The sequence below is a fragment of the Oncorhynchus keta genome, chromosome 14 (assembly GCF_023373465.1).
Source record: "Oncorhynchus keta strain PuntledgeMale-10-30-2019 chromosome 14, Oket_V2, whole genome shotgun sequence".
Lineage (NCBI taxonomy): Eukaryota > Metazoa > Chordata > Actinopteri > Salmoniformes > Salmonidae > Oncorhynchus > Oncorhynchus keta.
This window is the reverse complement of record NC_068434.1, coordinates 46,879,226-46,893,335: the sequence shown is the minus strand read 5'-3', so window position 1 is coordinate 46,893,335 and position 14,110 is coordinate 46,879,226. Positions and strand designations below refer to the sequence as shown.

Sequence of the window (14,110 nt, the reverse complement as noted above, 5' to 3'; positions counted from 1 at the left end):
GGGACAAGTGGTTTTTCAGTAGGACCGATTGGAAAAATGGCTACCTCTGTATTTTACGCGAGAATCACTCTGAGAGCCATCAGGTGACCACTTACATAAATGCGTAAACTACGTCACAATGCTGTAGACACCTTGGGGAATACGTAGAAAAAGTAATCTGGTTGATAGCCCATTCACTGCTCAATAGGGACGCATTGGAACGCAGAGCTTTCAAAACAGGAGGCACTTCCGGATTGGATTTTTCTCAGGCTTTTGCCTGCAATATCAGTTCTGTTATTCTCACAGACAATATTTTTACAGGTTTAGAAACTTTATAGTGTTTTCTTTCTTAAGCTGTCAATTATATGCATATTCTAGCATCTTGTCCTGACAAAAATATCCTGTTTACTTTGGGTACGTTATTTTTACAAAAATGAAAATACTGCCCCTAGTCACAACAGGTTTTAAGGGCAGGTACTGATTTTTGGGGACAAGGGGGCCAATGGCAGATATTTTATGATGATAATAAATATAATTAAATGTAAAAATTTTGATGGTACATTTTTCCAGAGACAGACATGTATGCATTAACAAATCAATAATACAACCAATTTTGGTTGCATTAATAAATCAATAATTACAACCCATTTTTACTTTTTTTTTAACAATGTAACAACATATTGGTAAATCTCATGATAAACTGGGTAAATCAAGGTGGCATAGGCCTACTCACAATACAGCTGAATTCATATTCAATGCAGGTCGTTTTGGCTTATTTCAGTCTATGGGGCTACAGATGACAAATAATCGGTGTTCCTTTTCATTTGGGACCATGTTAGGCCTACTGATCAACACTTTAGAGGAAAACTAAGTCACTTCTGTGAAAGAGAAAAGACACCACTTGTTAATCTTGTAGCCAGGCATTTTGGCTCAGCAAGGGAAAGTTAGTTGTGGATAATCAGCTTTGAAATTAGTATATTTAGCATTATTAGCTTTCAGTTTTAGGGTAGTGAACTGATGTTAGCGTCATAACAATCAAAGTTAGCTTTATGAATGCTGAATTTTGTTAACCTAGCTAGTTAGCAAGCAAGCTACCGGTATGTTGCTTTGTGAAGTACTGCAGCCTGTATGGACATTGTTTTGCCTAACAGCAGTGTTGTGTTCGAGATCACCTAAAGACTGATTCAAGACCAGAGCAAATCGAGTCTGAGTGAAGACCGGAGGGGGACAAGGGGTCCGTGACCAAAAAAATGCGTCCAATTCAAGACTGCGCATGCAATTTAGTCAAATCACCATAAGAGTTCAAAATGTATAGTATTTCTGTGTTCATATTTTAGAAATGTTTTTTGTAATGGTTGTTTTTGTATTACGATTGGGAGCTACTGGCTTATTATGTCAGAGTTTATGGACTGCTTGTCCTTTATCATCATGTTGTGTGTGACTGCTATCTTTCCATCGCCCATATGTAGTGGTGCCTGGAGAAGTGGGTATACTCAAATTAACAAAAAGTTCTCAAACGGCCAGCCCAGCGAAGGATTTCAGTGTTTTCCTTTTTTTTGAAAACTCCTATAGATTTTTCAGATTTTCATTCAGAACAAAACCAATGGGGGGAAAAGTGTGTATATACGGCTTATACCTGCGTATAGCCTCAACTACACCACTGGCCCTTTGCGTTTTATAAAAGGCACTCCTACATGAGTGCGCTGGTATTAGTTGCTGTCTTCAGAATCAAGAACATGAAGGCCTATAGGTTCGCCACTGCGCTAATGTGTATAATAGATATAAAGGCTGTTAAGATAATGTTTCAAGAAAGGAGAGTATATATTTGGCCTGGGAAGTGGTTTTATGCGCTGATTAAATGGAAGCTGATTGAGATTTTTACTCACTTTCCGAGACGGAGTCAAGATCGAGTACAAATGTATCCGACACAGACAAGACCGAGACACTCAATATGTGGTCTCGAGACTGGACTCGAGTACAACACTGCCTAACAGTAAATTAATTAATACTTTCTACATTCTATGGGGCATTATTAAAGTGTGCTACATTTATATTCATCATGAGTGGGTAGCTGGGCAAGCAGCCCAGAGGTTCCTCGAGGACAGGCTAACTAGCAATGTGTTGCTCCGGAGGAGCTCTGCAGGAGTCTCACATGAGGCAAGTGCGCTGGCACTATAGCACTATATATCAGCTGCGCCAATACTCAAGGGCCGATAGGCTAATACGGCCATAGGCTAATACGGCCATAAATATCGGCCCGACCGATTATTGGTCATCTAATTGGATCCCCCAAAAAATGAAAAGAAAAACTAAGTTGAACACATGCTTTCAATGTGGTGCTCAATGGTAAAACAGTTTAAAGTTTAGCCAGACTTTTGTTGTGAAGTTAGATTAAGTTTAAATTTGAGTGTTTTGTTGTGATACGAGCAGGGCGGAGCTTAGCTTTCACTCTCATCGGTGCAAGGCATCGCCAGGCCCCGCCCCCCTCCTGTGTGAAATGTTATTCAGTATGGAAAATCGCTACCTGATTTACAGAGTATTGCTTTTTGTGTTGTAATACCGCACCATCTATTCTTGTGACCATTTTTTAAAAGTGATATGACATGTTTTTTGGGGGCCCTTTGCATTGGCTGCCATAGGTGCGGCGCACCCATTTAAGTTCCGCCCCTGGACACATGCACGCTATTGGTGCGTGGGCCAGATGTTTGTTCACCCACACCCTCCCACAATTGCTAATAACCCATCCGTAACCTCCTGAATGCTGTATGTGATGAAAAAAAATATATATATATAAAAATATAAAACAAATGTGTTACCTAATTTAGATATGTTCCTGCTTATCATTTAGGTAGACTGTTAGTTAACTTGTCTGTAATTAGATAAATGCAGCTTCTCTTCTGTCATTGTACACCTAGTCTACAAAACATTAAGAACACCTGCTCTTTCCCTGAGACTGACCAGGTGAAAGCTATGGTCTCTTATTGATTTCACTTGTTAAATCCACTTCAAACAGTGTAGATGGATTTTTAAGCTTTGAGACAATTGAGAAATGGATTGTGTGCTATTCAGAGTGTGAGTAGGCAAGACAAAAGATTTTAAGTGACTTTGAACGGGCTATGGTAGTAGGTGCCAGGCGCAGCGGTTTGTGTGAAGAACCGCAACGCTGACGGGTATTCACACAACAGCTTCCCATGTGTATCAAGAATGGTCCACCACCCAAAGAACATCTAGCCAACGTGTGGGAAGCATTGGAGTCAACATGGGCCAGCATTCCTAAGGAATGCTTTTGAGACCTTGTGGAGTCCATACCCTGACAAATTGAGGCTATTCTTAGGGAATAAGGGGAGTGCAACTCAATATTGAGAATGCATTCTTAATGTTTTGTACACTCAGTGTATGTTGCCCTTGAAGACTAAATAAACCGTTGCTCACCGGAAGGTAATAAATGATCAAATGTCAACTAGATTGAAGCATACATCGATAAAGTTCTGTCAGCTCTCCTTTCGCAGCGCAAAGACATTTAGGGACCGGGGAGAAAATGCAATAACCCAACAACAAAAAATATGGTAAAGATTTTCTGTGCAAAATGTCCAAATGGCATCAGTTGGACCGATTATAAGTAAATGGTATTTGTAGTTGTCCACGTAGTCAGAGCCGTCCAGAGTAGTGATGTTGGACAGGCGGGCAGGTGCAGGCAGCGATCGGTTGAAGAGCATGCTTTTACTTGTATTTAAGAGCAATTGGAGGCCACGGAAGGAGAGTTGTATGGCATTGAAGCTTGCCTGGAGGGTTGTTAACACAGTGTCCAAAGAAGGGCCAGAAGTATACAGAATGGTGTCGTCTGCGTAGAGGTGGATCAGAGACTCACCAGCAGAAAGAGCGACATCATTGATGTATACAGAGAAGAGTCGGTCCAAGAATTGAACCCTGTGGCACCCCCATAGAGACTGCCAGAGGTCCGGAGAACAGATCCTCTGATTTGACACACTGAACTCTATCAGAGAAGTAGTTGGTGAACAAGGCGAGGCAATCATTTGAGAAAGCAAGGCTGTCGAGTCTGCCGATGAAGATGTGGTGATTGACAGAGTCGAAAGCCTCGGCCAGATCAATGAATACGGCTGCACAGTAATGTTTCTTATCGATGGCGGTTAAGATATCATTTAGGACCTTGAGCGTGGCTGAGGTGCACCCATGACCAGTTCTGAAACCAGATTGCATAGCAGAGAGGGTATGGTGAGATTCTAAATGGTCGGTAATCTGTTTGTTGACTTGGCTTTCGAAGACCTTAGAAAGGCAGGGTAGGATAGATATAGGTCTGTAGCAGTTTGGGTCAAGAGTGTGTCCCCCTTTGAAGAGGGGGATGACCGCAGCTGCTTTCCAATATTTGGGAATCTCAGACGACACGAAAGAGGTTGAACAGTAATAGGGGTTGCAACAATTTCGGCAGATCATTTTAGAAAGAAAGGGTCCAGATTGTCTAGCCCGACTGATTTGTAGGGGTCCAGATTTTGCAGCTCTTTCAGAACATCAGCTGACGGGATTTGGGAGAAGGAGAAATGGGGAAGGCTTGGGCGAGTTGCTGTGGGGGGTGCAGTGCTGTTGACCGGGTAGGGGTAGCCAGGTGGAAAGCATGGCCAGCCATAGAAAAATGCTTGTTGAAATTCTCAATTATAGTGGATTTATCAGTGGTGACAGTGTTTCCTATCTTCAGTGCAGTGGGCAGCTGGGAGGAGGTGTTCTTATTCTCCATGGACTTTACAGTGTCCCAGAACTTCGAGTTTGTGTTGCAGGAAGCTAGCCTTTGCTTGAAAAAGCTAGCCTTGGCTTTTCTAACTGACTGTGTATATTGGTTTCTAGCTTCCCTGAAAAGCTGCATATCACGGGGGCTGTTCGATGCTAATGCAGAATGCCATAGGATGTTTTTGTGTTGGTTAAGGGCAGTCAGGTCTGGGGAGAACCAAGGGCTATATCTGTTCCTGGTTCTACATTTCTTGAATGGGGCATGCTTATTTAAGATGGTTAGGAAGGCATTTAAAAAATAAAAATAACCAGGCATCCTCTACTGACGGGATGAGATCAATATCCTTCCAGGTTACCCCGGCCAGGTCAATTAGAAGGGCCTGCTCGCTGAAGTGTTTCAGAGAGCGTTTGACAGTGATGAGTGGAGGTCGGATGTAGGCAATGAGGCAGTGATCACTGAGATCTTGGTTGAAGACAGCAGAGGTGTATTTAGAGGGCAAGTTGGTTAGGATGATATATATATGAGGGTGCCCGTGTTTACGGTTTTGGGGAGGTACCTGGTAGGTTCATTGATAATTTGTGTGAGATTGAGGGCATCAAGCTTAGATTGTAGGATGGCTGGGGTGTTAAGCATGTTCCAGTTTAGGTCGCCTAGCAGCACGAGCTCTGAACATAGATGGGGGGCAATCAGTTCACATATGGTGTCCAGAGCACAGCTGGGGGCAGAGGGTGGTCTATAGCAGGCGGCAACAGTGAGAGACTTGTTTTTAGAGAGGTGGATTTTTAAAAGTAGAAGTTCAAATTGTTTGAGTACATCTGTATAGTAGGACAGAACTCTGCAGGCTATCTTTGCAGTAGATTGCAACACCGCCCCCTTTGGCAGTTCTATCTTGTCTGAAAATGTTGTAGTTAGGGATGAACATTTAAGAATTTTTCTTCCTAGGCCAGGATTCAGACACAGCTAGAACATCCGGTTTGGCAGAGTGTGCTAAAGCAGTGAATAAAACACACTTAGGGAGGAGGCTTCTAATGTTAACATGCATGAAACCAAGGCTATTTCGGTTACAAAAGTCATCAAAAGAGAGCGCCTAGGGAATAGGAGTGGAGCAAGGCACTGCAGGGCCTGTATTCACCTCTACATCACCAGAGGAAAAGAGGAGGAGTAGTAAAAGGGTACGGCTAAAAGCAATGAGAATTGGTCGTCTAGAACGTCTGGAACTGAGAGTAAAAGGAGGTTTCTGTTTCAATTGGCCCAGCGTCGTCCGGGTTAGGGTTTGGCCGGGGTAGGCCGTCATTGTAAATAAGAATTTGTTCTTAACTGACTTGCCTGTTTAAATAAAGGTAAAAAAATAAATATCTACAGATATTTTGTGCTTTAACGATGGCACCTCTTCAGACGGTACTTAACTCCGCATTCTCGCAAGATGCCAAAATAATAAATCATATTTCTCCGCTCCTGTTCCTGAGTCAATTCACATTGTGTATAATTTTACTGCAAGAAATGCTTAATTCTGCAGGAGTTAATATTAAGACTGTGACAGAAAAGTCAGTCACTGGCCGAAGGCAGCGTTTGGTACACTAACACACACACACTCATCGCCCCCTCCCTGCTCAGTTATCAGCTACGTTATAGCAATGTGGGTCAACACAGTGAAGTTAACTTCTATCTTAGTACATACATTACACACTTTATTCTTACCTCCAGTAACAGTTTGTTATAGTATAAACAATATACAGACACGCGTTCATGTTTTATTTAAGCAATGTTTATTGTACTTATCAATGTTATGATGAGCACGCTGTTTGTTTCTGTTCCTCTCTCTCCGTCTCTGTAACTTCCGGGTGTGCTGAGATAAGGACCAGAGCTATGGCAATCGGGTTGGCTTTGTAGTGCCTGTCCCGAATGGCTCGTTTATGGGAATGGGCGTATTGGAAGACACCGTGTCAGTAGTGATGGGATTATGTAAATGTGTAATATTGTATCATGATAAACAGATTTCAAAGGTGCAATGTATATAGTTCATGATATGTTTAGCTGAGTGAAAAAAATGTAGGCTTGGATGTTGGTAATTGCTTAATTAATTAAAGTGTTTGGTATGTTCTGATGGGAGGGGTTTCCCCTACAAAAGTAGCCTCAGTTCAAAGGGAGGGCCATTTTGATTGAGCTGTTGTTGGGTCAGCATTGTTTTTAAGCTGTCCCGTAATGTATACCTTTGGTGGCAGTACTGTTTTTTTCTTCCGGAATCACTATCTAAAGAAACACCCTTGCGGCTCTGCAATCGTTTTAATTTGATAGCGGTTCTATTTTTCAGTTTAGCCTGTTGGCCTACTCTACACAGCAAAGACACAGCAAAGACAGAGTTTATCGACCTACAGTTGGTTTCCAGATTTCAGTTTCCATTTAACCCATCTGAACAGTATGCTACTGTTCCCTTGACGTATAATAGGTGTCACTCCTGCTCCCTCCTGGGCTTGATGTCGCCAGTCTACTAACCACCGGTCCTGGCAACCCACATTGCATACCTGGCAATCATTGCTCACACCTGCTCCCCATCGTTAAGCACACCTGGGCTTCATCACCACCCTGATTACTCTCCATTCATATAGCCCTCACCAACCTCAGTCATCAGGCAGTATTAGTTCTGTTATCATGTAACTCTCTATGTTCGTTATTATTAAACTCACCATCTGCTTCCTTACTCCCTGTGTCGTCGTTAGAAATAGGCCTATTTTTAAGTCCCCATCTTGTGACTGTCAAATGTGTATAGCGTCTCACAAATTACACAACTGCTATCCTCCTTTTCCACTTCATCAAATTTTTCCCGAACTTTTCTCTCTCCCATTCTCTTTATTTTTAACTCTCCATTTCACAGCTTTTCTCTCATTAAATTAAACTCTGACGTTGTCCTTTTTGTCTCAGTGGATCGACTTGAACTTTCTGCCTGTTCTCAAAAGTGATTGGCGTGTAGGCTATTTGGTGCAGGTAAAGTTAGGCCCTGAAGCATAGACTTAAGCACTAATGCCAGATAGCCTTAAAATAATGAAAGAACCTCAATGTAGCCTATAGATATAAATTGCACAAGATTGATTTAGAAAAAGATTATCTTTAGATTATCAACCCACCCGCCCTTCACCCACACAGTATTTCATGACCTTAAACCCATCCGCCCCATGGGTACTGCGGGTTATGATTCAACCCGTGCTTTACTAACATAAATACAGAGTAAATAGAATGTGTGTAATGAAGAAATGGTAATTACATGGTATAAAAAAGTGTACATGCAATGCTTCTATACAAATCGTCTATTTACTTCAGCCTCTTGCTGACCCCCTCTCTCCCCATCTCCCTCCCTGCCTCCTTTCAGGGCAATGGAGGCTGATCAGCTGAAGCAGGACTTGCAGGAAGCCAGGGACTCTGAAAGGAGGGCCAAACACAAGCTGCTAGAGATCACCAGCAAGTCTACCTACTCGGTAACAGCCTGGATACACACAGGCACACACGTTTGTGCGTTCGCGCAAACACACACACACACACACACACACATATTCACAAAAATGTGATTGCATAAGGGCAGGCAACACACATATCCTCCTACACAAGAACAGCTCTTACACTCAGAAATCCATCCACGGAAGGATGCAACCCACACACACCCGCTTACACAACAGCCAACATACACTTACAAACCCGCCTACACATCAACCCAGCTACACAAGTCTACTCTCTCCCACACTCACACATACACATATATATATATATATATATATATGTATATATATACATATATATATACACTGCTCAAAAAAATAAAGGGAACACTAAAATAACACATCCTAGATCTGAATGAATGAAATATTCTTATTAAATACTTTCTTTACATAGTTGAATGTGCTGACAACAAAATCACACAAAAACTATCAATGGAAATCAAATTTATCAACCCATGGAGGTCTGGATTTGGGTCACACTCAAAATTAAAGTGGAAAACCACAATACAGGCTGATCCAACTTTGATGTAATGTCCTTAAAACAAGTCAAAATGAGGCTCAGTAGTGTGTGTGATCTCCACGTGCCTGTATGACCTCCCTACAACGCCTGGGCATGCTCCTGATGAGGTGGTGGATGGTCTCCTGAGGGATCTCCTCCCAGACCTGGACTAAAGCATCCGCCAAGTCCTGGACAGTCTGTGGTGCAACGTGGCGTTGGTGGATGGAGCGAGACATGATGTCCCAGATGTGTTCAATTGGATTCAGGTCTGGGGAACGGGTGGGCCAGTCTATAGCATCAATGCCTTCCTCTTGCAGGAACTGCTGACACACTCCAGCCACATGAGGTCTAGCATAGTCTTGCATTAGAAGGAACCCAGGGCCAACCGCACCAGCATATGGTCTCACAAGGGGTCTGAGGATCTCATCTCGGTACCTAATGGCAGTCCGGCTACCTCTGGCGAGCACATGGAGGGCTGTGCGGCCCCCCAAAGAAATGCCACACCACACCCTGACTGACCCACCGCCAAACCGGTCATGCTGGAGGATGTTGCAGGCAGCAGAACGTTCTCCACGGCGTCTCCAGACTGTCACATGTGCTCAGTGTGAACCTGCTTTCATCTGTGAAGAGCACAGGGTGCCAGTGGCGAATTTGCCAATCTTGTTGTTCTCTGGCAAATGCCAAACGTCCTGCACGGTGTTGGGCTGTAAGCACAACCCCCACCTGTGGACGTCGGGCCCTTATACCACCCTCATGGAGTCTGTTTCTGGCCGTTTGAGCAGACACATGCACATTTGTGCCTACTGGAGGTCATTTTGCAGGGCTCTGGCAGTGCTCCTCCTTGCACAAAGGCGGAGGTAGCGGTCCTGCTGCTGGGTTGTTGCCCTCCTACGGCCTCCTCCACGTCTCCTGATGTACTGGCCTGTCTCCTGGTAGCGCCTCCATGCTCAGGACACTACGTTGACAGACACAGCAATCCTTCTTGCCACAGCTCGCATTGATGTTCCATCCTGGATGAGCTGCACTACCTGAGCCACTTGTGTGGGTTGTAGACTCCGTCTCATGCTACCACTAGAGTGAAAGCACCGCCAGCATTCAAAAGTGACCAAAACATCAGCCAGGAAGCATGGGTACTGAGAAGTGGTCTGTGGTTATCACCTGCAGAACCACTCCTTTATTGGAGGTGTCTTGCTAATTGCCTATAATTTCCACCTGTTGTCTATTCCATTTGCACAACAGCATGTGAAATGTATTGTCAATTAGTGTTGCTTCCTAAGTGGACAGTTTTATTTCACAGAAGTATGATTGACTTGGAGTTACATTGTGTTGTTTAAGTGTTCCCTTTATTTTGAGCAGTGTATATACACATATACATATATATATATATACATATATATATATATATACAGTGGGGAGAACAAGTATTTGATACAGTGCCGATTTTGCAGGTTTTCCTACTTACAAAGAATGTAGAGGTCTGCATTTTTTTAATCATAGGTACACTTCAACTGTGAGAGACGGAATCTAAAACAAAAATCCAGAAAATTACATTTTATGGTTTTTAAGTAATTAATTTGCATTTTATTGCATGACATAAGTATTTGATACATCAGAAAAGCAGAACTTAATATTTGGTACAGAAACCTTTGTTTGCAATTACAGAGATCATACGTTTCCTGTAGTTCTTGACCAGGTTTGCACACACTGCAGCAGGGATTTTGGCCCACTCCTCCATACAGACCTTCTCCAGATCCTTCAGGTTTCGGGGCTGTCGCTGGGCAATACGGACTTTCAGCTCCCTCCAAAGATTTTCTATTGGGTTCAGGTCTGGAGACTGGCTAGGCCACTCCAGGACCTTGAGATGCTTCTTACGGAGCCACTCCTTAGTTGCCCTTGCTGTGTGTTTTGTGTCGTTGTCATGCTGCAAGACCCACCCACGACCCATCTTCAATGCTCTTACTGAGGGAAAGAGGTTGTTGGCCAAGATCTCGCGATACATGGCTCCATCCTCCCCTCAATACGGTGCAGTCGTCCTGTCCCCTTTGCAGAAAAGCATCCCCAAAGAATTATGTTTCCACCTCCATGCTTCATGGTTGGGATGGTGTTCTTGAGGTTGTACTCATCCTTCTTCTTCCTCAAACACGGCGAGTGGAGTTTAGACCAAAAAGCTCTATTTTTGTCTCATCAGACCACATGACCTTCTCCCATTCCTCCTCTGGATCATCCAGATGGTCATTGGCAAACTTCAGACAGGCCAAATTTTCAGATGACACAATAGTAATGGGCTTGATTACCAACAACAACAAGACAGCCTACAGGGAGATGGTGAGTGCACTCGGAGTGTGGTGTTAGGAAAACAACCTCAACGAAACAAAGGAAATTATCGTGGACTTCAGCAAACAGCAAAGGGAGCACCCCCTATCCACATCGAAGGGACAGCAGTGAACAAGGTTGAAAGTTTTAAGTTCCTCGGCGTACACATCACAGACATACTGAAATGGTCCACCCACACAGTGTGATGAAGAAGGCGCAACAGCGCTTCTTCAACCTCAGGAGGCGGAAGAAATTTAGCTTGTCTCCTAAAACCCTAACAAACTTTTACAGATGCACTATCGAGAGCATCCTGTCGGGCTGGTACGGCAACTGCACCACCCTCAACTGCAAGGCTCTCCAGAAGGTGGTGCAGTATTCACAATGCATCACCGGGGGCAAACAACCTGCCCTCCATGACATCTACAGCACCTGATATCACAGGAAGGCCATAAAGATCAAGGACATCATCCACCAGAGCCACTCCCTGTTCACACGGCTACCATCCAGAAGGTGAGGTCAGTACAGGTGCATCAAAGCTGGGACCGAGAGACTGAAACAGCTTCTATGTCAAGGCCATCATACTGCTAAACAGCAATCACTAACTCCGATGCTTCTGCTTACATTGAGACCCAATCACTGGCCACTAATAAATGGATCACTAGTCACTGTATACAATGTCAATCTAAATAATGCCACTTTAATAATGTTTACATATCTTACATTACACATGACGTGTATATACTGTATTTTATGCCATCTATTGCACCTTGCCTATGCCACTCGGCCATTGCTCGTCCATATACTTACATGTACATATTCTCATTCACCCTCAGATGTGTGTATTATGTAGTTGTTGGGGATTGTTACATTTTACTGCACTGTCGGAACTGGAAGCACAAGCATTTAGCTACACTCGCATTAACATCGGCTAACCATGTGTATGTGACAAATATGATTTGATTTGAAACGCCTTTTGACTGAAAGTAACTTAACATTGCAGAGAGCAATATAATTGAGTACATCAATGGAAATAGCAAACTAAGACACACCAGCTAAGTGCATCGACCCAAGTGCATACGGTGTCTACGGATTTACAAAACGGTGGGAAACCAAGTCATCAAGCAAATGAGTGTTGGTACTTAGACAGCAGAAGAAAAGGGTCACATCGAACGTGCATGTAAAAGCAAAAAGGCACAATCAAACAAAAGTACTTAACAATGGAAAGTGCATAAATTGGAGCACACAGAGGATGAACAAATTGATACCCTGTCAGTAGGGGACGAATCTTTGCATGTTTTGTCCATTTCAGACAATGGACACAGATATTGGGTGACACCGCTACTGGTTGGAAAAGTAGTACGGATGCAAGTGAACACTGGAGCAGCCGTATCTTTGCTGTCTGAGGCGGTATACAAGGAGAAACTACATCACCTCACACCACCGCCCACAAAGATGACGCTGAAAACATACACTGTTGAGACTGTTCCAGTGAGAGGAAGCGTGATTGTTCATCTCTACTGTAACAAACAGAAGTTAAAGCTACCAATCTACATCATGAATGACAACCATCCAGCTTTGCTAGGATGCACATGGCTGAAAAATATCAAACTATAAACTGGCAAGAAATTCACATGGTTGCAGAAGAGGACACAAAGCTTGAGGAAATTAAGGAAACGCGCATATGTTCAATGGAGAACTTGGAAGTATGAAGGACATAAGTTAAACTGACCATGTAACCAGACAGCAAGCCAAAATGCTTCAAAGCGCGTACACCATAAAACCAAAAGTTGAAACTTAGCTAAAAAGACTAGTCGAGAGTGGAGTATTGGATCTAGTGAATGGGCTATACCTGTTGTTCCAGTCATAAAAGATGTCACCGTTAACCCCGTCTTCAGCAAATTTGACCACGACTCCATTTTGTTGCTCCCATCCTATAGACAGAAACTAAAACAGGAAATGCCCGTGCTCAGATCTGTTCAATGCTGGTCCGACCAATCTGATTCCACGCTTCAAGATTGCTTCGATCACGTGGACTGGGATATTTTCCGGATAGTGACTGAGTTTATTAGCAAGTGTGTCGGTGATGTTGTACCCACGGCGACTATTAAAACCTTCCCCAACCAGAGACTGTGGATTGATGGCAGCATTCGTGCAGAACTGAAAGCGCGAACCACTGATTTTAATCAGGGCAGGCGACCGGAGACATGACCGAATACAAACAGTGTAGTTATTCCCTCCGCAAGTCAATCAAACAAGCTAAGCGTCAGTATAGAGACAAAGTAGAGTCGCAATTCAACGGCTCAGACACGAGAGGTATGTGGCAGGGTCTACAGTCAATCACGGACTACAAAAGAGAACCAGCCCCGTCGCAGACCCTGAAGTCTTGCTCTCAGACAGACTAAACCGCTTCTTTGCTCGCTTTGAGGACAATACAGTGCCACCGACACAGCCCGCTACCAAAACCTGCGGGCTCTCCACAGCCAACGAGAGTAAAACATTTAAACGTGTTAACCCTTGCAGGGCTGCCGGCCCAGACGCCATCCATAGCCGCATCCTCAGAGCATGCGCAGACCAGCTGGCTTGTGTGTTTACGGTCATATTCAATAAATTCCTATCCCAGTCTACTGTTCCCACATGCTTCAAGAGGGCCACCATTGTTCCTGTTCCCAAGAAGACTAAGGTAACTGATCTAATCAACTATCGCACCGTAGCACTCACTTCCGTCATCATGAAGTGCTTTGAGAGTCTAGTCAAGGATAATATCACCTCCACCCTACCTGACACCCTAGACCCACTCCAATTTGCTTACCGCCCAAATAGGTCCAAACACGACGCAATCACACTGCACACTGCCCTAACCCATCTGGATAAGAGGAATACCTATGTAAGAATGCTGATCGACTACAGCTCAGCATTTAACACCATAGTACCTTCCAAACTCGTCATTAAGCTAGAGTCCCTGGGTCTCGACCCCGCCCTGTGAAACTGGGTCCTGGACTTTCTGACGGGACGCCCACCAAGTGGTGAGGGTAGGAAACATCCCCACCCCGCTGATCCTCAACACTGGGGCCCCACAAGGGTGCGTTCTCA

General features: G+C 43.9%; 1 protein-coding gene across 3 annotated transcripts in view; it reads left to right on the top strand.

The window, feature by feature from the left end:
- The window catches only part of nf2a (NF2, moesin-ezrin-radixin like (MERLIN) tumor suppressor a), a 65,540-nt gene that overhangs the window by 30,239 nt on the left and 21,191 nt on the right, over positions 1–14,110 (top strand). For all 3 annotated transcript variants that reach the window (XR_008064107.1, XM_035786258.2, XM_035786260.2), the window contains exon 13: positions 8,085–8,190. Coding sequence is in view for 2 of the 3 variants with exons in the window: in XM_035786258.2 (XP_035642151.1) it covers positions 8,085–8,190 (106 nt within the window). In the remaining variant the exon portion in view is untranslated. The remainder of the gene's footprint in view (positions 1–8,084; positions 8,191–14,110) is intronic.